The 24,406-nt window shown below is 40.2% G+C and overlaps 1 protein-coding gene across 1 annotated transcript; it reads right to left on the bottom strand.

The window, feature by feature from the left end:
• Positions 1-6,409: 6,409 nt before the first annotated feature.
• Positions 6,410-18,229, bottom strand: LOC131236219 (cell number regulator 1-like). The gene is made up of 4 exons (XM_058233355.1): positions 17,783-18,229; positions 16,526-16,597; positions 16,218-16,427; positions 6,410-6,792 (listed from the first exon to the last, which is right to left on the bottom strand). Exons 1-4 carry the CDS (start codon positions 17,988-17,990, stop codon positions 6,716-6,718), a joined length of 567 nt encoding a protein of 188 aa, XP_058089338.1. The 5' UTR covers positions 17,991-18,229; the 3' UTR covers positions 6,410-6,715.
• Between the last annotated feature and the right edge of the window lie 6,177 nt (positions 18,230-24,406).

Here is a 24,406-nt window from a genome sequence, read left to right as displayed (position 1 = left end):
CTCTCTCTCTCTCTCTCTCTCTCTCTCTCTCTCTCTCGTCTTTGACACAAATTCCATGATTAAACTGTCAATTTTACATGCATGTCCAAATCCGGCAATGGATTGGATAGCTAAGTTCCAAGATTTCTAGCCTGTGGCTGTTCTCAGAGGTGTTCTACTACTTGGACGGTCCGGATCCTTCGCTGAATTGAAGAAATCAACCGTTTATATGAAAGGGTCCATTTTACTAAATGACTCTGCCCACATGCCACTCTTATAAGTAGCGGATTGCCTTGGCAAGACCACGTTATCCACACCGTCCATCCGTTTTGCCAGCACATTTTAGGACATGAACTTGAAAAATAAAAAAGACAGATTGAAAGCTCAAGTGGGCCACACCACTGAAAAAAAAAAAAAAAGTAGAGATTGAACACCCACCATTGAAAACCTCCTGAGGACCATAAAAGCCCAAGCTTATATTTGTGTTTTCTCTTCATCCAGGTAGGTGTGAAAATCGGATTACGGACTGAGTTACTCATTAACCGCCTATAGTTCCGAGTAAACTCTGTTGGGCTGTCATGAATGTATGCAGCTTATCCACGCCATCCATCCATTTTGTCCGCTCATTTGATGAGTTGAGCCAAATATTGAAGCATATCCAAAGCTTATAAGTGGACCATATCACAGGAAAGAGTGGGAATAATGATTTCTACCGTTGAAACCTTCCTTAGGGCCCACAGTGATGTTTACTTGTCATCCAACCTGTTCATAAGATAAAAAAAGACATGGATGATGGGGAAAAATAAATCTCAGATTAATCCAAAACTTCTGTGGCCCTATGAATTTTTCAATGGTAGAGGTTCAATTCATACTATTTCTTATGGTGTGGTTTACTTGAACTTTGGATGTGTTTCATTTTTAGACTTAAAACCTAAAATTATCCAGTACAATAGATGAACAGGTTGGATAATATACATAAATCACAGTGGATCCAATAAAGTTTACTCAGTACGCTATCTATCTGTGTGACCTTGTGAACAGGTTGGATGGCAAATAAAACATCACCCTACCAAGTTTTAATCGGTGAGCGTTTAATCCTCACTGTTTTATGTGGTGTGGTCCACTTGACACTTGCATCTAGGTCATTTTTGAGCTCATGCCCCAGATGAGCTGGCAGGTGGCGTGGAGAAAACAAATACTTACTGTGGGCCCCACTGAGCTTGGGCTACTCGGGGCCACCGTGATATCTTGTTGCGGGTGCGACAGGCAAACCTTTCAAAAGAGAAGATCAGCATCCATCACATCCCATGAATTTGGGTTTGAAAACAGATTCTGGTCTAAATTTTACTGGCACCTCTCTTTAGGACCAGGTTCCTCAACAACTGCTGGTGATGAGAATCATGTCAAGCGAGTAATGAGCAGGGTCCACCGTGTTATTTGTATCTCATCTAATCCGTCCAAAAGAGTTTTCCCACCGTGAAAATGGTATGCACCAAAAATCAGTCTGATCCAATCATGGTGTGGGTAGCCAGGACATTTTTCAGGTAGTCATCAATTGTTTCTTCTGGTGTAACCCACCTGATTGATTCATCAGTCTGATTTTTAGGTCCCCTATTTTAACGGATGGATAGTCATGATTAACGGTTTGGATTACATACATAAATCACGGTGAGCCCCCACTTGAGACTTGAGAAGCTCATGTGCGATAGTTGTAGAGTAACCGTTCCTCTTTTCAGATATTAGTGACAAAGGTTCACTTTCTTTTTTTTTGGGTAAAATGAAATATCTATCCACAGCCCTTTCATATCACTGTAAGTTATAGTGCTGCTAGTTGCATACAATCTAATCGTTCGATCTGAACCGTTCATTAAATCCAGAACACATTTCATAGGACAAAATGAAAAATAACAGAATTATGACTGATTGAATAATCCAGTCTAGCTTTGATTTCACCTTATTTTTCATAGCCATCCTTTTCCCAATCCATGGATGTGATGGTTACAATTTCCGAACAAAAGTGATTCTTTAGAATCATAAGCAATTCATGATGAGTACTAATAAATAAATGGATCAGATAGTGCTTGACCTATTTTTGGGTAAAGTACTTTTCACCGTTCGTATTGAAGGCCAATGATCAAACGGTTAATATTTGTCGGATCAGTGTCATGTTTGACTAGATTCCCATGAACGGTGTGCTGGATCCAATGAACAGTCCAGATCAATGACTTATAGTACTCTTAAAGCAATGGAGTATGCCCCATATTTAAAAACCAAAAGAAATATATATGGAATATTAGATTTAAATCGTAACAACAAGTCATAATTATGCAAGATCGTGGCCTTCCATCAGGCGGAGGCACTATTTAAATCAGGTGCTACACAACGAACGGACGAAAACACATCTTTTTTTAGCCATCCATTTGTAGCCATCCGTTTGTTTTTATAATATGGCCCACCTAGAGAGTTAAATGGCCTAATTTAGGCCTGAAGATCTAAACAGTGTAGTTCACGGAAATGTGGGCTCTACTACATGTGTCATATTGGCATGTGTGATCGCGCACGGACGCGAAGGGCTGTACACGCGTTTGTGCTTTGCAAGTCTTCTCTTCTGAAAATCAGGTAACCACTCCAATGTTAGTTTAGTGCCATTTAAGAAATGGTTATGACACATCTACTCATATCTGACACTGATTTACAGTTATCCAGACCATCCAAATCGTGAGTCCCATTATAGATAGACCATATATTTAAAATCACACTGATCAAGAGATTAACCGTCCAACTAATGGTTAAAAGTAAAATGATAAGCGATTCAAATTCCAAAAAAAAATAAAATATATCTGATCAATAATATGTTCTCAGTGTAATTTTTATTATGCTCCATTCACACCTGGGTCAGCGTTTTGGACGCTTCGGATTGTCATACAAGTATGCCAAGCGTACGGGCAAAGAGTCACCCTCGTTTTTTGTGGTGCAAAATATCACAAAAGTCATGAAATATCTCTTCCGCAACTCTACTATCAATCATGTTTGGGGCTCGAATTAGTCCCTTTTAGATATGGTTACGTATTGGATCATCAACAGCCGTTCATGTATATGCCCCATACATTAGTACCTCGGACAAGCCCATGGGAGACACATATGCATGTCAGGAAAATTCATCTGGTGGACCCTTTGATGACCATGTTCAACCCTAAATTCACGAAGGCCATCTTTACATGTGGGCCATACATTCATGTTGAAACTGGACCCTTTGATGACCATGTTGTATAGGGTCCCTGGGCTGCTCGGCTGGGCTCGGGCCTGCCATGCCCAACTGCAACATCGCACTAGTGGCTTCATGTATCAACTAAGGCAAGAGCTTTATCCATGAACGATAAGGTTGAATAACGGTATTAGGTCTATAAATGGTCATCTTCACATCGTCGACTGGGAGACATGTGGCCCATCTTTCTCACATGTTGATCATGGGACTAATGTCAGTAGCCAACACTCATCATGCCAAGATATCATTTAGGGATTTCAAGGAGTGGCTCAAGCAAAATAAAACCAGCAAGGATGGTTTTATAAGCAAGCAAGAGCTGAAATTAAGAGGCCCTCCGTGGCCTTGGCCTGTCATTTGCTGGATGGAAGGCAGCACGGGCCATGACACATGCCGACGCATACCACAATGGTGTAATTGATGTAAAAGAGATGAAGGATCTGGTGGAGTATGCGCAGAAGAGCTGGGGTATCATCATCTAGACAGCCCAAGCTATAAAGGATCATTTTGTTAGGTGTTTTTCTCCTTGTTTTGTATTGTTGTAACACTAGTAGTCTTTTTGTTTATATATTGTTAGAAATGCAAATATTGGCCACTTCTTGTCTGTGATCAACGGATCTTACTACTCTACTCTCTAGTGATCCTTTAGTGGAGTTTCTCCATCTATAACAAGTGCAGTTATGTAATGGGTTTTTTTTTTTGTTAGCAAGTTTGTACACAACACTGTCAGATCACACTTCACTGTTAGCCACCCCCCACTAGGGATCGATACCAAGACCTCAGTGTTGAAACGAGGTATCTTTCACTCAGTCTACCACTTGAGCTATGGATCGGGGTGTGGTTATATAGATGGTTTGGACCATTGAAACACGACTTGAATTTAAGTGTGTTGAACTAGGCATGCATGGTGAATGAAAACCGCTCAAAAAGTGCCTTGAAACCGTCCACTCATTTTCTATATAGGTAGCCCGTTTAATGATTGGAGGGGGCCAACGAGCAGACTGGGCCGTTCATCACTGGCCTAGGCCCATCCCAGCCAGGACACTGGGCCTGGATTTCAGACCAATGCCTGGCCCTCAGTACAAGTTTAGGGGCCAAGCCCTGGCCCATTGCCACACCTAAGCTTGAGTTTCAATTTGTAAGAGTGGGCGATCGGTGATCCTAAATTTTGATATGTTGGACCCATTTTAGATGACCCATGTACTAAAAATCAACATGATCTTAAAAAATGCTACTAACTTGTATTATGTCCCGCAACTAAACAGTTAGAAGATACAGCAATGTTCCAACTTTCATCTAGAAAGGTGCCAAAATCTTCGTTGGCTCAGATCCTGCCATTTTGGGGATTTTTTTATGCGTGGGCCGTACATGGTGGGTCCCATTATATCAATGGACTGGATCACTAACCACGAGCCAGACGAGAATTGTGGCAACTCTAGCTCGTGGCCTAACGTGCCGCTTTGATTTGTTCCGTTCCTCCGGTATATGTGCTTGTACACTCGAACGATCTGAATCATATTTGATTTGGTGGGCCATACAAGAACAGCACCCATACGGTGTTAAAATAGGTTCAGCTGTCCAGATTCAAAGGGGAAACCACCATAACCAGATGGCTAGGATTCCCCATGACTGTAATTTTTTGGGACCCCGGATCCACCGTGATGGGTGGGACCCCTGACTGTGGGGCTCAGTGATGTATGTTCCTTAAATCCACACCGTCCAACCATTTTGACAGCTTATTCTAGGTCGTTATGCAAAAAATGTAGCTGATTAAAATCTTAGTTGGACCACACCACAGGAAAGAGTCAATGATTGAATCTTCTCATGGATTACACTGGAATGTTTATTTTCCATCCAACCTTTTGATAAGGTCCAAAACACCTAGATGAAGAGAACACAAAAATATCATTTTTATCCAAATATTTTGTGGCCCACAAGAAGTTTCTAATGGTCAATCGCCACTGTTTCCTCTACTATAGTCCATCTGGGATTTGAATCTACTTCATTTTTTGGGTCATATCCTAACATAAGCTTTCAATACTGATGGACGGCGTGGATGTAGATAAATACATCACAGTGGGCCCCACAGTCAGGGGTCCCACCCACCTCGGTGGATCCGGGGTCTCGCCCAATCCGCTCCCGTAATTTTTGTAGCATTGGTCATCCACGTAGGCCCATGTGATGAACGGACTGGATTCACCAGCCATAAAAACGCTGCACGTTGTAGAATTAAAGATTCTGGTCTCCGTTGGTGATGAACGGACATCTGGAGGACAGGCCAACAGGATAAACGGCATTCCACTGCAGTTACCATGATAGGACCGAATAAAACAGATGATAGGCGTCGGATGGTTATGCAATATCCAAGCCATTCATCAGGTGGGCTCTACCCACAACATGCCCTGCCTCAAAAATCAAGCGACTCCACTCATCATGTAAGCCGCACGTATGTTGGAAATGGACGGTTAGAAAAGATTTGACCAACATTCGATCTGAACGTACGGACCACCTGATGACTGGACCAGCTTTTCCTGAGGGGCAGGGCATGTTCATGGTTCTCGAGTATACTGGATCCTACACACGTGTGCCTTATTGCCACGTATACCCTAAATGTTTCACTTCAAACATCTCCAAGTGCAAAACACAGACGCCCCGCACGCGCACGGACATGGCATTGGAGCCGTTCGTAAGGTGATTGCCATGGTGCATGTCCCTTAGTCAAGAAAAGCTAGCTGGTCCGTTTATCAAGAGGCCCACACACGTAGGAAGAAATGGGCAGCTAGGAAAATGAAAACCAATTATCTGCCATTCAACATACATAAGTTGCCCACCTCATGATCAGTGGGCCAAACATCCCAGATCCTACAAGGATATGCCAGGTTGCGACGTGCAGTGGATGTTGATGATATTGTTCTGTTCTCGTTGGCCTAATTTTCATAACCTATAGTTTCACCAAATGCTATGCTCTTTTTCTTTTTAAATCAATCTTATCATGAATGTGATAAACATACCAACATGAAATAAAATAGGAGAGTGATCAAACGGCATTCAGATCCTACAGTAGTTACCATTTGATTGAGCCGTGGTTCCCCGCATGGAAACTTTCAGATGGAATGTGGGGTCCACCGTAGTGTTGCGTACATGCCATCCAATCCTTCCCCACCAGGATGAAGAATACAAGAATACATAGGTTTTAGGCATTAATGTACATTACTCCCTGTAGTGTGTCCCACCTCAGTTTTGGATGAGGATGGTGAGCATGAGGAGGATCAACAGCTGCATTGTTTGGACTCTACGGAAACATCACAACTGGCTCACTCACAATTCAATCGTATTTAAAGTACCATACCCTTCGAATGTATGGGATCATTCACCCAAAAAAAAAAAAAAAATCACACAGCAGGTGGGTTTTGCAAGCAAATACAGGGGAGATGGACGACTATAACACGTGAATGGTTGCACAGGACACGAGTCCTATCTTCTCATGCCTCCGACGATGGACGGTGGTGAAGTGACTCCTCGGTTCTGTCTGTCCATATTTGCCTGCCACCCTTCACATTAAAAAAATGCAAGTGAGAGAATCAGATGCATTTATCATCAACCGTTAATTACGTCATGGTTAATTGAGCAGGAGGTTTGGTCCAATACACAATGTCATACCTACGAACTTTGGCCTTTGAATTTGAATGAGACACACGTGTATAATTCTGTCATTGCTTTAAATCAGTAGTATCTCACAAATTGGGATGAGTTTTTCAACGTATTATATATGATTTTGATTTTGAGGAGGAGAAGCTACTCAAGCCCCCATTGTACTGGGTTGCCCACACTGAATTTGTGACATTCCATTAAATTAGCGATCAAAAGTACCATTTAATTTCGTTTTTATTGTGAATGGTAAGTTTTAGCTTGAGTATAACTTTTGATCGACGTGCCCAACATTAAAAATAAAATAAAAAATATATATAAATAAAAAAACACCTTAAAAAGTTAGGAGAATAATGTGATTGGCCAAATTGGAAACTTACTATTTTGGCCAAAAACCATGAAATCTAGTTGGAATGGAGGTTGTCTATAAATAGTAAGTTTACTGTGGCCGAAAACCATGAAGTCTAGTAGGAATGGCGGATGTCTGTAAATACAAGTTTACTATTTATAATAAGTCACGATTTTAGGGTTCTTGAGTTGAACTTTAAGTATAAAACTTTATCCTAAGTTTGATCTCATTATTTGAAAGGTTGTAATTTCATTTTTTTTATCAAACAAATTATTTTGAATTTATTAGGAATTATTCTTAGTTTTATCCCCCGTGAATTCGAGAAAGCTCCATGAGGAGTCCATAGAGCTCCATGAATTCTGAGTAGTTATTCCCTAGGAAAGACGGTGATTGACCTCATCACGTCACTCCCTACACTACACCATGATGCCAGCTAACTAACCCACAGGCCTCTATCCTCATCCTAATCTCAAGCAGATGCAACCTGGATTACTAGCCCCTGCATTTAGCCAAATATTAGCCTAGCCCAAACATCAAGTGGGCTACCATGAAAAAGAATGGATGGTTTAGAAACACTTATTACCCGTTCCCTTTAGGATATATGCATCGTTTAAAGAACAGGCCACCATGAAAAGAATGGACAGTTCAGAAACACTTATTAGCAGTTCTGGCCTGTGATACATACATAGTTTAAAGACATTTGTCAAAACTAGGGCCATGTTTCAATGATCCAAACCATTTCGACAATGGGACTCTTGTTCAGTGATTAAGTGGTCCACTAGCGGGGTGCAATTACCAATTGGGCCGCGATGAAAAGAATGGATGGTTTGAAGGCACCTTTTAGCTGTTATGTTGACACTCATTGGATGTTGGGTCATATTTGAATGCATCAATTGATCACCATGTATGAGTATTTTAAAAAGTTCTTATTGAATTATTTCAAACCTTTGATTTTTAAGTATTTTAATTACATGGCTGGGCTGGCCCAATTGCCATAGGGACCTTTCCAGTGCAAGTAGGGCCAGGTCTTAGTGGAAAAAGGCTGGGTACGATTGTATACTATGGTATCTATCATATCCCCTAACAACCACCACTGGGCTACACCAAATAATTTCAATTTCTACCCAACCAAATTTCCTATTTTCTTTTTTTACGGATTTTCATTTTCAGTAGAATGATTTTATGGGAAGAGATTTCAAATATTTTCATTTTCAGTAAAATGATTTTGTCCAATTTGCCTGTTTACTTTCCGTCTCTATTTCAATGTCCAAAATCGGTCATTTTGAAAATAGATAAATTACAGAGAGACTTCCTATTGGAAAGGTGAGGCGTCTGGTGGAAAATTTCCTCTCCTTCGATGGAATAAGGTTTGCACCCCCTATTCCAAAGGAGGGGCGAATATTAAAAATTCTAGATTTGGTTAATAAAACTCTTTTGAAAAAGTGGGTTTGGAGATTTAGAGTGGAGAATGATAGTTTGTGGCGCAATTTTGTTGTAGCTAAATTTGGAGTATCTAATGACGTTTGGTTGCCCAAAAAGTCTTCCCTTTATCATGCTTCTTTCCTTTAAAGAGGAATCACAAAGGTGGCTCTGCTCCTTTGGGATAAGACTCACGATGTTTGGTCTAGTCCTTCAACTTTGGCAAATTATTTTCCAGGTTTGTTTTCTATTACACCACGTCCTGAGATTCCCGTGAGCCAGTGTTTTGTTAGGGATAACGAAGGAGGACCTTGGTGCCCTCCTTTGAGAAGGAATCTTAATGATGTTCAAATCATGGATCTATCTCTCCTTCTCATTCATTTGCTAGAATTTCACCTGTCTATCAAGTGAGGATGTTATTCAATAGTCGCAGACTAGGACGGGTCTCTTCTTGGTTAGATCATTCTACAGCTCCATCTCTATTATGGAGGTTTCAAGATCCAGCACTATCACGGCTCGTTTATGGTCTTATGGGGTTCCTCCTAAAGTCACAGCTTTTGGGTGGTTAGTGGGCCGGAATAGGGTCCTTACAATTGACATTAACCTATATAGAAGAGGGGAATCTTAATGATGTTCAAATCATGGATCTATCTCTCCTTATCATTCATTTGCTAGAATTTCACATGTCTATCAAGTGAGGATGCTATTCGATAGTCGCAGACTAGGACAGGTCTATTCTTGGTTAGATCATTCTACAGCTCCATCTCTATTATGGAGGTTTCAGGATCCAGCGCTATCACGGCTCATTTATGGTCTTATGGGGTTCCTCCTAAAGTCGCATCTTTTGGGTGGTTGGTGGGCAGGAATAGGGTCCTTACAATTGACATTAATCTATATATAAGAGGGATGCAACTCTCAAATGTATATCTTCTATACATACATGAGGAGGAATCTATCAACCATCTATTCATTCATGCCCATTTGCAGCAAATATTTGGTGAAGTGTTTTGTGTCTAGCTGGAGTCTCTTAGGTTGTGCCAAGTTCCGTGAAAGCTTTGGGGAGCAGTTGGTAAAAGAAAGTGGCATATTATGTTGTATTTTGTTTCAAACTTTATATTAAAAATGAAATTTCAAATATTTCGGTTTCCTTCCACATTTGAAATTTCTGGTAGTTTTGAATTGTGGGTTTTGTCCCATATCAGATTTAATAAAGAAAAACATCTTGTATATAAGATAGGCTTTTATACCTTGGGACTAGGGGGATGCCAATAGCTCTAATTTATGGCATTGACCACACACACGCGAACAGAGCCAAGACGTTCCATGTCGAGTTCATGTCCACGTGCGCGTGCGACGGGACAGGCTGGGCTGAGCTGGGCTGGGTGCGAATGTAATCACATATGTGTATGGGTACTCGCGGAACTTTATTTATGAGAGTGTACTCGCACTTGCGCCTTTTCGTTTTAAACCAAAGAGATGTGACTGTTCGGTTGGTCGCATGGGTTTAAACCTAACGGACCTAACCCTTTCAAAAGGGTGCTTAATGTACTACTTCGGAGTCTATATAAGGACTTTTGTTCGAGTTTCAATAGGACAAAATCTTTCTTATCTTCTTAAAATTCTTTTTGTCTTCTAGTTTACAAGTTTTGATTGTTGAGTTCGTCGCTGAGTTAACTCAGTACTCTTGGGTTAAACTGCAAGTGGTTCAAGCCTACGTACAGTGAGTACACCACTGGGACCGGGTCATAGTCATTGTATCCTGGAGGTCAGTTGCTTTAAAAACCTATTGCACTTGGGACACTGTCTAAGGGGAACAAATTTGATTTCTAGCCAAGTAATTCACGTCACGCCTCAACTCAAATATATAAGTTTTCTATCTCAAATTTAATTTTCTTTTTTTTTTTTGGTTCTTGATTTAAATAGTCTATTCGATTCAACCAAATACTCAAACAATCTTGAAATTGAATTGTTGAATTAAATAGACTATGGCTACCATAATAGTAAATGCTTCTGCTAAGTTAGCAAAAATTGAATCGTTCGCTGGACAATGCTTTAAATGGTGGAAATAAAAATTAATAGTCGCGTTGACCACCAATAAAGTTTTATACATATTGTCTAAATCATTTACTATAAATCCAATAAATCAAACTAAAGTAACAGTTAAAAATAATTGTAAAAATTATATTCTAAACTCTTTGTCTAACGAACTATATGATATGTGTACTTCTTACGAGTCTACTAAAGATATATGGACTGCTTTAGAAAAGAAGTACATTTTGGAAGATGCGGGCGCTAAGAAACATACAATCACTAATTTCATTCACTATGAAATGACATATGATAAACACGTCACAAATCAGATTCATGATTTTCAAAATCCAGCTCATGAATTATCGTCAGAAGAAATTAAGTTAGATGAAGCGTTTCTTTCAGGAGCGCTGATAGAAAAGCTACTGCCCTCCTGGAAAGAGTATAAGAATAAAATGAAGCATAAAAAGAACAGTGTTTCATTAGAAACTATAATTGTACACATACGAATAGAATGGGCTAATAGAAACAGAGACCAAAAAGAAAATAGAAATGAGATAGATTCAAAGACGAATCTCGTGTAATCAAGTCGGGAAAACAATAAGAATAAAAAAAGTAAATGTCTTAATTGTGGCAAATCTAGGCATTATATCAATAAACACAAGCTCAAAAAGAAGAATGCAAACAATCAATTCAAGAAAAAAGAAAATTGCTACAACTGTGAAAATTTTGTGCATCACATTAAGACCTGCAAGCTTAAGAAAAATAAAGATAAGCCGCAGGCTAATCTTATAGAAATAGGCAATGAGTCTGACATGGTAGTAGCTGTAATGTCAAAAGTCTTCCTTATAAACAACTTGGAGTGAGTACTAGACACTGGTGCAACTAGGCATGTGAACAAGGATCATAACATGTTTACCTCCTACTAAGTATTAGGAGATATGAACAAGTATTAATGGGTAATGCTAGAACATCTCCAATTGTAAAGAAATGGAAAATACTTCTGAAACTTACTTCTGGAAAGACTTTGCTACATGTGTCTGACATTAGAAGAAACTTGGTCTCTGGTTCACTCATCAATATGGCTGGTGTCAAGTTAGTATTTGATTCAAATAAACTTGTAATGACTAAGAATGGAATTTTTGTTAGTAAGGGATATTGTAATGATGATCTATTTATTGTAAATATATCCAATGATAATAATAATAATAAGACATCCAGTTTTGTTTATATCATTGAACTCTTTTATCTATGGCATAGTAGATTAGGTCATGTGAATGTATTATCTTTGAAGAAAATGAAAAGATTAGGTTTATCACCTAATATATCTAATAAAGAATTCGATACATTTGAAACAGGTGTAGAATCAAAATTCATTAAAAAACATTTTAAATGAATAGAACGATCACCTGTTCTATTAGAGTTAATATATAGTGACTTAGGTGATTTTAGAAATCACATGAGGTGAAAAAAGATATTATATAACTTTTGTATATGACCACTCTAGGTTCACTAGAGTCTATCTGTTAAGGAACAAAAATGAAGCTTTAGATGTTTTTTCTAAGTACAAAATTGAAGTTGAAAATCAATTAAATATAAAAATTAAAAGACTTTGAACAGATAAAGGAGATGAGTATGAATCTTCTTAATTTAGAGAATTATATGAAAAGATTGGGATAATTCACGAAACTACAGCTCATTATACACCAAAATAAAAATGATGAATACTAAGTTAAATAGTTCAGGTTTACCCTCAAATATGTGGGGAGGAGCAATTTTGTCTGCTTGTTGTATCTTAAAAGGATTCCTTCGAAGTCTTCTAAACAAACACCTCATGAATTTTGGAAGAATCATGTTCCTAGCTATAAATATATTAAAGTATATGGGTGTCTTGCTAAAGTAGGATTGTCTGAAACTAAGAAAAAAAAGTTACACCCTAAAATGACCGACTGTTTATTTATATATAGGGTACGCACAAAACAGTGTAGCTTAAAGGTTTCTAGTTTTAATGACTAAGGATAATATTCTAGATCTCAATACAATTACAGAAGATAGAGATGTAAAGTACTTTGAGAACGTATTCCCTATGAAATCTAAGTCTATAGAAATATAGGAAGTTAATGAATCAGGTATCGCGTCTATAAGTAAAAGTACTTAACGAGAAAGTAGTAGAATAGATACAATCAAGAAAAAGTACTAGAGTTAGAAGAGAAACTAACCTAGGAGATGGTTTTTTCACATTCTTAGTAGAAGATGATCCTACAACCTATACAAAAGCAATTAACTCTCTAGATGCAACCTTCTAGAAGGAAACAATAAATGATGAGTTAGAATCTATTATATCTAATAACACTTAGGAACTTGTAAACCTACCACCTGAAAACAAACCAATAAACTGCAAATAGGTGTTTAGAAAGAAACTAAAAGTAGATGGAACTATTGATAAGTTTCAGGTTAGGTTGGTGGCAAAAAGTTTTAAACAAAAGAAATAGATTATTTTGATACATATTTCCTTATAACTAAGATTACAACTATTAGAGTCTTAATAACGATAACTTCCATATATAAACTGGTGGTACACCAAATGGACATTAAGACGGCTTTCCTAAATGGAGATTTAAAAGAAGAAATATATATGGTGCAACCAAAAGGTTATAAGATATCAAATAAAGAAAATAAAGTATTTAGACTAATTAAATCACTATATGATCTAAAATAGGCTCCTAAACAATGGCATGAAAATTTTGGTAGTGTTTTGAAATCAAATGGTTATCATATAAATGATATAGATAGATGTGTATATAGTAAAAAAATTAAATGATTGTATTATTATATGCATTTATATTGATGACATGCTTATTTTTTGAACTATATTGAATTAATTATTGCGATTAAATTTGACATGAAAGACTTAGGAGAGGCTAGTGTAATATTAGGTATTGAAGTAAACAGGAAATATGGTATTATTGTATTATCACAATCTCATTACATTGAAAAGTTACTGAGAAAGTCTAACGATTTTGACTGTTTACCTGTCAGTACATCTTATGATTACAATGTGACTCTCATGAAGAATACAGGTAGTAGTATGTCTCAATTGGAGTATTCTAGAATAATTGGTAGCCTTATGTATCTAACAAACTACACTAGACTAGACATAGATTTTGTAGTATGAAGGCTAAAAAGATATACACATAACCCTGTAAAAGAGCATTGGAATACCTTGTCTAAGATTTTGAGATACCTAAAAGGCAGTATGGCCTATGGTTTATATTATAATGGTTATCCTAGTATATTAGAAGGATGTATGCTAACTGAATTATTGATTCAGATGAGACAAAATCTACTAGCGAATATATATTCACTTTAGGTGGAGGAGCGGTCTCTTGGAAGTCTACCAAGCAGACATGTACCGCTCGGTCAACTATGAAATTCAAGTTTATTACCTTAGAAAAGGCTGGATCAGAAGCCGAGTAGTTTAAAAATATCTTAGCTGGTGTACCATTGTGGCCAAAGTCTGTATCGACCATGTCTATTCATTGTGATTGTCAAGCAGTTATAGAAAAAGTAAAGAATAAAATTTATAATAGAAAGAGCAGGCATATTAGACTTAGACACAATATATTGAAACACATGTTGCGTGATGTAGTCATATATATTGACTCTGAGAGGTCAGAAAAGAATTTAGCAGATCCTTTGACTAAAGGAATATCTAAAAGATTAGTCAATGATACATCAAATAGAATGGGGCTAAGCCTAATATATGAGCTGCCAGTGTCGGCAACCCAACCTATACAAGTGGAGATCCTATGAGATAGGTTCAATGGGTAAACAATAAGACATGAGGTAAACAATTGCACTTAGATATATGAGCCCCTTCTATAGTGTACAGTGTGAGCAGCAACGTAGAAGGATGGGTTTTTTAGAACTCTTAATGAATGCATAGCCATATATTTGGTGGTGTATACAGTTGCTGCATACTGCATACACTTAATAGAATTCACCTATATGGGTGTGAAAATGGAGGCCGCTTCCTATGAGAATGTAGGTGATTTCTCTAGAGCACTCATGAAATTCAGGTAATGTTGTATGGCCGAAAAGCACTGAACCGCAGAATCACTTGAAAAGGAAAAGTTGTGTAAGTGGCATGTACTTGCGATTTACACTAAAAGGATTCAGGTTCAAGACTATAGTGTCACCTAATTCTTGTATACCTGTCTTGCTTACTCTAATGTCGGTTCAAGTCTATGGTGGCACCATTGCACAACTATTATGCTTTAACCCAGAAGACTTTTTATTTTGAAACATGTGGAGAATTGTTGTATTATGTTTTAAATTTTATATTAAAAATAAAATTTCAAATATTTCAGTTTCCCTCTACATTTGAAATTTTCGGTGCTTTTGAGTTGTAAGTTTATCCCACATTGGATTTAAAAAAGGAAAATATCTTGTATCTAAGATAGGCTTTTTACCTTGAGGCTTGAGCCCCATTCAGAAGGCATGTGAATTTGGTCCTGTGGGGGCTATGCCAAAACTTTAATCTATATCATTAACCAAACACATGCGTGCGCGACGTGACATGACGAGTAGGGTGCGGGTGCGAGTACAGATGTACTCGCGCGCGCGCGTGTGTGTGTATGGGTACTCGCAGGACTCTATTTGCAAGAGTGTACTCGCACTTGCGTATTTTCATTTTAAACCAAAGAGATGTGACTGTTTGATTAGTCGCACATGTTGGGTTTAAACCCAACGGATCTAACCCTTTCAAAAGGATACTTAATGCACCACTTCGGAGTCTATAAAAGGACTTCCGTTCCAGTTTCAAAAGGACAAAATCTTTCTTATCTTCTTAAAACTCTCTCTGTCTTCTAGCTTACAAGTTTTGATTGTTGAGCTCGTCGCTGAGTCAACTCAGCACTTTCAGGTTAAAATGCAAGTGATTCGAGCCCGCGTACAGTGAGTGCACCGCTGGAACTGAGTCATAGTCGTTGTATCCTGGAGGTCGATTGCTTTGGAAACCTGTTGTACTTGGGATGCTGTCCAGTAGGAGCAAATTCGATTTCAAGCCGTGTGATTCATGTCACGCCTCAACTCAAATATTGAAGTTTTCTATCTCAAATTTAATTTTCTTTTTCTTTTTCTTTTTGGTTCTTGATTTTAAATAGTCTATTTCCATTATATTATTCTTCTTGTGGTGTTTTGGACCCTATGGATTAAAAGAAATACTCGTTGCTTTAGGAATATATAGTGTTATGTTGGCAACGGGGTGTTCTTGAGGGTTTCAGTATTCTTCGGAGGTTGGGCTCCTTAATTGCTTTGTTAGGGAATTGGGGGTATGGGCTTTCTTTCCTTTTCCTTTCTTTTTCCTCTCTTGTTTTTCTTTTGAGGTTTTTCCCTTTCCTTCTTCTTCTTTTTTTTTTTTTTTTGGTTGTTCACTGCTTGATAAATAATATTCTTGCCTTCTTTTTAAGTGAGAAAAAATTTCAACTAATTGAAAGCCAACAGTAGCATGGAATAGAGAGGGAACCATACCAATTCCCATGTCGAACCCACGACCCTTGAGCTCTCTGTATTCTTGGCACAGAGCACACGGCTCGCAACAAAAGTGCACTAGGCAGTCCGCCCATGGGATCTCCTCCAAATCATGCTGGGCCCTTAATTTAGATCGGTAGAAGCATGAGTACAAGCATGCCAAACCCGTAACTCCCAGCAGAACATACACCACACCGCTCGCCGGACAGGCTAAACATAGCAAACAGTAACTTCATGTAAGTAACAAAGATTCATTGATTCAAGATCGCCAAAGAACGCAATTTGAAATAATTGAGAATGGGGCTTACAGAAAGAGCCTTGGTCCACTAGCTCGGCAACCTGTCCAAACGTGATGCATGGGCAACAGCTCGTGACCAAACCTTTCAAAAACAGCATGAACGTTAGAGTGGCTAATATCTGAATTAAGGCATTTTAGGAGCCCTTTTTCCTTTAATGGGTCCGTTAAAAGTACCAATTAAAGGTTTGTTTGGATGCACTATTGATTTGAATTGCAATAATTAGTTCAACAGAGGGGAAATGACCAAACTGAATCACACAATCCCCAATATTGGCTATGGGGTAGTTGCCCTCAAATTGCAATTAGCTTCCTTCAAAGTCCAATTTGAAAGTAAGAAAGTTGCAGTTTAGAGCCTAAGATTATGTGTTTGGATGCTCAATTGAAGTGAATTAAGGCAGCTCAATTCAATACCAGAGAATGGTTGGTCCATAATGGGGTCAAGCTGCTTGGCCTGGCCCTATTGACTAAGCTCTGGGCCTATTGACTAAGCTCTGGGCCCTGACTTGAAATCTAGGCTAGTCCAGGTCAGAACCAATGTTGAATGGTGTGGTCCAATCATCAAATGTGTCACCGTTGTACAAAAGAATGGAAGATTTGAAGATAATTGTAAGCGGTCCCATTTAACAAAATGTATAGTTTAGAAGCACTTTTGGATTCTAAGTCATAGTTCTCTAATCAAAATCATTTATATAGGATGGGATCCAGATCCATCAGAGATGCAGCAGCCATAGCAAAGAACTTAGATCCTGACTATTTCAAACCTTAAATCATGTCACTCATTTAGTTACAGGGCTAGGGCCAGTCAAAGACTTTTTAGTCGGATTAGAGCTAGGGTCAAGGCCTATGTAGACTAGGTTGCCCGTTGCCAACCCTATTAGCCGAGTACCTCGTTGACGATGGACTAGCCTTCCAGCTGTGTTACTTTAGGTCCCATATAGCCCGGTAATGGGAAATCTCTAGTAGGTGGGTCCTACACATTTTTTCCTATTTTCCTTCTCCCTTTCTTTCTCTCTTCAACTCGAGAAGAGAAAGTTCTTAATGGGATAAGAGAAAGCCTTTTGCATATCCCCCTCATAAGAAAACTTCCCTTACTGCTTCTAATCTACTCATCAAGAGAGATTTTCTCTCATTAGAAACGATATCAGTTCATAGGCTCAAATCCAACAATCCTAACCATTCATCTTATCCAGTAGGCCATCCTGACCATAAAACTTAGTAACATAAGTTTGATTGCTCTTGATATAAGTAAAAGTTAGCATGATCTTACAATTGGCGGGATCATCACAGCAATGGAAAAGACCTGACGACCACTGGCCCGAACCATGACGAGATTGAACGTTCATGTGCGGCGGAGCATGTTGAGAGTAATGTTGCATCGGAGCGGTTGGATGACCTGTAGATGGTGGCATTGGCACTGGAATTGGATGTGTCTCTAGCTCGTATTTCTCATAAGCTTGAGGATTTGAAGGATACATTTTCTAAAGCGAAGAGATTAAAGAGAGCTAAAAGGAAGGAAAGATAAAGAAATGGAATAGCCCTCCCTCTTCCCAAGTCCCGAGGAGCCTCTTACAAGGCTTTTCTCGAAGGAGAGAGATTACAATGGTCAGTGGGTACCATTGACCAAGACTCCCCATTTTCGTTACTTCCAAACACTAGTTTTCCTGTGGAATCATCTACCATCTTCTACCTATGCAAATATACAAGTGTCCGTTCGTGCAAATGGCCCACGCTTCAACCATCCACACCTTCTGTGATCTGTTTGGCCCTGTCATGGATGGACCATACCATCAAAATCACACAGATTGAATTATACTAGCCAGCGATATTGGCCCAATAAGTAGTTGGACGTGGACCGTTGCTGTCTCCCCCTTCTTGACTCTCTATTTGCATGCAAAGGATCAAAGAGTTATAACCGTCCTATTGAAGAAATTTTTTGGATGTGGTCCATCCATGCTGGGGCCCGTAAGACTGATGGTCTGGATCCCATGCTCACGTGTACAAACTGAAATGGTCATATTTTTGTACGAAAGCCATAAGGAGCATAGTGCTGCGCAGACTAGGTTGAGAAGTTTTTTAGACCAAAATGCTCTTATTCTTGGTTCAGTTGTACAGTTTTTCCACGAATAAGAAGTCACGCGCACATGAGAAATTGATGTGGATGGGAGCGCCTGGGCAAGGCCGGGCCCACATTCATGTATGTGTATAATTCATGTGGTTAATCCTTTTTGCTATGTCATTTTAGGGCTAGGGCCCAAATATCAGCCAGCGCTCGTGTGGGCCACATAATAGAAAATAATGGTGACAATGGCATTCACTATTAAAACTTCCTGGGCTCACTATGATGTTTATTAGAAGTGGACACTTCCCAAGTGAGTTGGCCGACAAGGTGGACCGAACGGATCACCCCATTGTGGGTCTCGACTCCTATTGTTTAAAAATAATCCAATTATTAATTACTTCAACTTGACAACCACAAACAACTTCAACCTAACAACCATAACCCTCCACGAGCCTTACCATGTTATGTGGTTGTAACGTGGTAAGGGTTGAGGTTATTATGTTATATGGGCCGTGTTGTGATTTATGTGTTGAATTCAATTCGTCCATTGGATTTAGAATTTTTTTAATAGTAGAGCGTTCAATCGCCACTGTTTCTTATAGTATGGTCCACCTGAGACTTGGATTTTCTTCATTTTTGGGCTCATGTACGAAAATGATCTGAAAAACGGATGGACGGTGTGGATACAAAATAAATACATCAAGGTGGACCTACGATAAGAGTTGCACCTAATCCGCTCCCACATATCGTGATAGCCATTACTATGGCCGCACTATATTTGCCACTTGTATAGGGTCCTTGGGCTGCTTGACTAGGCTCGGGCCAGCCAACCCCAACTGCAACATCGCACTAGTGACTTCATGTATCAACTGAGGCAAGAGCTTTATCCATGAACAATAAGCTCGAATAAAGGTATAATAATAATAATAATAATAATTTAGGTCTATAAATGGCCCATCTTCACCTGGTCGACTGGGAGACATCTGATTTCTCTCTCTCTCAGCCGAGTAGGGCCCATCTTTCACATCTTGGTTATGGTACTTGTTATGGGAAATATGGTCTAACCATCCTAAGGGTTAGCTCGGGCTGACAAGTGTACACCCTTGCGCCCTCTCACCCAAAAATACTAGAGCTAGCTCACTTCCCCATGGATAGGCCGAGGAGGTGATCGGCTCGATGAAGATGAGGAAGAGCTCGTTGAGGGCGGGTAGGACCGACAAGAAGTCCAATCTTCAGCTCGACTTGACCAACACAGAACTCCCAAGCTCCTCAGAACGATCCCTAGCCGACTAACCGTTGAGTTCAGCTTTGCTCAGCGCACCGCTTGGCCCAATCTCAGTTGATCAACAAGTTTGGCTCGACTCAGTTCAAGTCAGCTTTATTCAGGCTGTTAGGGCTCCAGGGTAACCGTTGATATCCATTACTTACGTAACCGTCCACTGCGTAATTCCAGGGTAACTGCCCACATTTACCACTCGCGCACATCTTGCCCAATGGCTAAGATCGTGCCTAAAATTGTGGACCACCTTGTCCTACAAACACTATAAATAAGAGGACCATCTACATGAAAAGCTATGCAGAATCTCTCACCCTAAACCCTTCTACATGACCAAACCCAGATTCCTAGTTTGACTTTGACATCGGAGGGTCCCATCCTCTAGCCAGGGTCTCCTTTTCTCTTCTCCTGTGCAGGTGCTCGGAAGTCGAAAGAGGGCTGTTCAGATTCTTGCATCAACATTTTGGCGTCGTCTGTGGGATCGACATCAAAGTCGTTCATGCGTTACCACATAAGTTCAATGGCAAAGGAAGAAAAAAAGTTCCTCCCGCTGCTGCTGCAGCCAACCCCGAGCTTGCAGGGCAACCGAATCATTAAGACTCGTCTTCCTAACTCCAGGCTGAATCCGCTCCTACGAGTCCGGTGCAACGATCTCGAAACCGAGGAGGTTGCTATCTTTCCTTGCATAATTAGGTCGAAATGCTAGCCTGTGAGCTCGGCCAAATGAGGTAAATGCTAAAGAGGCAACTCCCCCTCCCTAACCGGGAGGCCATCCCTTAAGCAGTTGTCGAGGACTGTACACTAGTAAATTCTCGGAGAGAAATGTCTCGTGACGCGTCTGCCCGACCTTATCCCACCAACTTACTTCCCGTGTTCACATCGAAAACTCAAGAAGTAGGGAGCTTCTGTTATGAGAAATATGGTTCAACCGTCCTCAGGGTCAGATCAGGCTAACAAGCGTACACCCCTATGCCCTCTCACCCAAAAATACTAGAGCTCACTTCCCCAAGGACAGGCCGAGTAGGTGATTGGCTTGGTGATGTTGAGGAACAGCTCGTTGAGGGTAGATAGGACCAGCGAGAAGGTAAGTCCAATTTTCAGCTTGGCTCAACCAACACAAAACTCCCAAGCTCCTCAGAACAATCCCTAGCCGACTAACCGTTGAGTTCAGCTTGGCTCAGCGCAACGCTCAGCCCAATCTCGATTGATTAACAAGTTCAGCTCGACTCAATTCAAGTCAACTTTATTTAGGCTGTCAAGGCACCAGGGTAACCGTTAATACCCATTACTTACATAACTGTCCACTATGTAATTCCAGGGTAAGTGTCCACATTTGCCACTAACGCACATCTCGCCCAATTGCTAAGATTGTGCCTAAAATTGTGGACCTGCTTGTCCTACAAACACTATAAATAAGAGGACCATTTACATGAAAAGGTACGCAGAATCTCTCGCCCTAAACCCTTCTACATGACCAGACCCAGATTCCTAACCTGACTTTGGCATCGGAGGGTCCCCTGCTTTAGTCAGGGTCTCCTTTGCTCTTCTCCTGTGCAAGTGCTTAGAAGTCGGAAAAAGGCGGTTCAAATTCTTGCATCAACAGTACTAATGCGAGCAAACAACACTCATCATGCCAAGATATTAGTTGGGGATTTCAAGGAGTGGCTCAAGCAAAATGACACTAGCAAGGATGGTTTTATAAGCAACCAAGAGCTGAAAGAGGCCCTCCATGGCCTTAGCCTATCATTCTCCAAATGGAAGGCAGGACAGGCCATGGCACATGCCGACGCCGACCACAATGGCGTCATCAATGAAAAAGAGATGAAGGATCTGGTGGAGGATGCGCAAAAGCACTAGGGTATCATCATCCCGACAACCTAAGCTATAAAGGATCATTTTGTTAGGTGTTTTCCTCCTTGTTTTGTATCATTGTAACACTAGTAGTCTTTTTGTTTATATATGGTTAGAAATAGCAAATATTGACCACTTCTTGTCTGTGATCAACGGATCTTACCACTCTACTCCCTACTGATCCTAGAGCGGAGTTTCACCATATATAACGAGTGCGGTTATATAGATGGTTTGGACCTTTGAAACACCACTTAAATTCAAGTGTTAGGCATGCATGGTGAATGAAAACCACTTAAAAGCGCCTTGAAACCATTCACTCATTTTTTATAAAGGTAGCCCGTTTAATGATTGGAGGGGACCAACGAGCAGAGCTGCGCATGTTGTATTCGATGTCTTAAATCGAGTCAGATACAGGGTCTGTTGATGCCATCGACAACCTATTCGATGTCACATTCGATGGCATCGAAACAATTCTTGATCTCATCGATATTTTCTGAATTTTCTTCAGTTGGTTGCTGGACTAACCGGGCACTTTTTCGATGTCATCGATAGGGCTTCGATGTCATCAACGGGATTAGTTCGATGTCATCGATAGGGCTTCAATAGCATCGACAGATTCTGCGCAGATTTTTCGCAAAACTGCGAAATTCTGAGATTTGTTTCCAATTTCGTTTGGAATTCTTTCCAAGGCCATATACATGGGTGTAAATGTGATTGGGAGGTATTGTAAGGGTTTCTAAATCGTCCTGCGATTTCAAAGGGGTGTAGTAAGGGTGAGATTCCAAGTTATTTAAATTGAGTAATCTTTCGCTCTTCGTAATTTTTGCTTTCATAGTGATTATCTGTCACTTTCTGCCATAGTTTTTTTTTCGAAAGGGTTTTTCCACTTTAAAATCCCTATATTTGCTTGGTATATTGCATTGTTGTCCTAGATTCATCTATGTGTGCTTCCGCGATCCTTCATCACTGGCTTGGGCCATCCCAGCCAAGAAACTAAGGCTCCATTTCAAACCAAATCCTGGCCCCCCTTGCAAGTTCAGGGACCAAGCCCTAGCCCATTGCCACCCCTATGCTTGAGTTTCAATTTGTAGGAGTGGGCGATCGGTGATCCCAAATTTTGATATGCTGGACCCACTTTACATGGCCCATGTACCAAAAATGAACATGATCTTAAAAAATGCTACTAACTTGTATATATGTCCCGCAACTAAACAGTTAGAAAATACAGCGATGTTCCAACTTTCATCTAGAAAAGAGCCAAAATCTTGGATGGCTCAGATCGTGCCATTTTGGGAATTTTTCAAGCGTGGGCCGTACATGGTGTGTCCCATTATATCAATGGACTGGATCACTAACCACGAGCCATGCTCGTACAAGCTTAAAATCCTATTGTATATTACAAAATCTGAGGTCGAGAATTTTGGGAACTCTAGCTCGTGGCCTACCGTGCCGATTTGATTTGTTCCATTCCTCTGATATAAGTTCCTGTGCACTAGAACGATCTGAATCGTATTCGAGTTGGTGGGCCATATATGAACAGCACCGATACGGTGTTAAAAAAGGGCGCGGATTGACTACTGACAGGTTGAGTATCGAGACTGCTACTGAAGTGACGTCACCAAGTTCTGTGGGCCCCACCATAATGTATGTTTTGTATCCACGCCGTCCATCCATCTGGAGATATCATTTTAGGGTAAGATCCAAAGAATGAGTCACATCCAAAGCTCCAGTGGACCCCACCACAGAAAACAGTGGGGAGAGTGACACCACCGTTAAAAACCTCTAAAGGCCACAAAAGTTTTCGATCAAGCTGATATTTGTATTTTCCCTTCTTTAACGTCTTTGTTAACTTTTGAACAAGTTGGATTTCGAAAAAACATCATGGTAGGCCTTAGGAAGGTTTCAATGGTGGGCAACAATCTCCCGCTGTTTTCTTTGGTGGGGTCCGCTAAAGCTTTAGATCTCCCTCGTTTTCTAGGTCATGCCTTAAAATAATATCTCCAAATGAATGGACGTTGTGGATACAATACATACATCATAGTCGGGTCCACAGAATTTGGTGACGTCACTTCAGGAGCGAGTCTCATTACTCAACCTGTCAGTATCTAATCCGCGTCCGTTGAAAAAGGTTCGGCTGTCCAGATTCAAAGGGTAAACCACCGTAACCAGATGGCCAGGATCCCCCCATGACCGTAATTTTTGGACGTCGATTAGGTGAGACCACGAATCCACCGTGGTGGGTGGGACCCCTGATTGTGGGGCTTACAGTGATGTTTGCGCCTTAAATCCACATTTTGAGAGCCTGTTTGAGGGCATTATCCCAAAAATGAAGCTGATTCAAATATTAGGTGGGCCACATCACAGGAAACATTCAGTGATTGAATCCTCCCGATTAAAAACTTCATGGATTCCCATCCAATCTGTTGATAAGGTAAAACCCACCTAGATGAAGAGACCATATAAATATCATCTTAATCCAAAGCTTTTGTGGTCCACAAGAAGTTTCTAATGGTCAATCACCACTGTTTCCTGTACTATGGTCCGTCTGGGATTTGGATCTGCTTCATTTTTTGGATCATTCCCTAAAATGAGGTTTCAATACAGATGGACAGCGTGGATGTAGTCAAATACATCACAATGGGCCCCACAGTAAGGGGTCCCACCCACCTCGGTGGATCCGGGATCTCACCTAGTCCGCTCCCGTA

Source organism: Magnolia sinica, chromosome 2 (assembly GCF_029962835.1).
Source record: "Magnolia sinica isolate HGM2019 chromosome 2, MsV1, whole genome shotgun sequence".
Taxonomy (NCBI): domain Eukaryota; kingdom Viridiplantae; phylum Streptophyta; class Magnoliopsida; order Magnoliales; family Magnoliaceae; genus Magnolia; species Magnolia sinica.
This window is presented reverse-complemented; position numbering and strand designations above follow the sequence as displayed.

Bases quoted from the DNA above. Each gene is read 5' to 3' on its own strand.
- LOC131236219 (XM_058233355.1), bottom strand. From the start codon at position 17,990: ATGTATCCTTCAAATCCTCAAGCTTATGAGAAATACGAGCTAGAGACA. The intron at 16,598-17,782 runs GTAAGATCATGC...TGTTTTTGAAAG, and splicing joins CTGTGATGATCCCGCCAATT to GTTTGGTCACGAGCTGTTGC. The intron at 16,428-16,525 runs GTAAGCCCCATT...TGCTATGTTTAG, and splicing joins AGTGGACCAAGGCTCTTTCT to CCTGTCCGGCGAGCGGTGTG.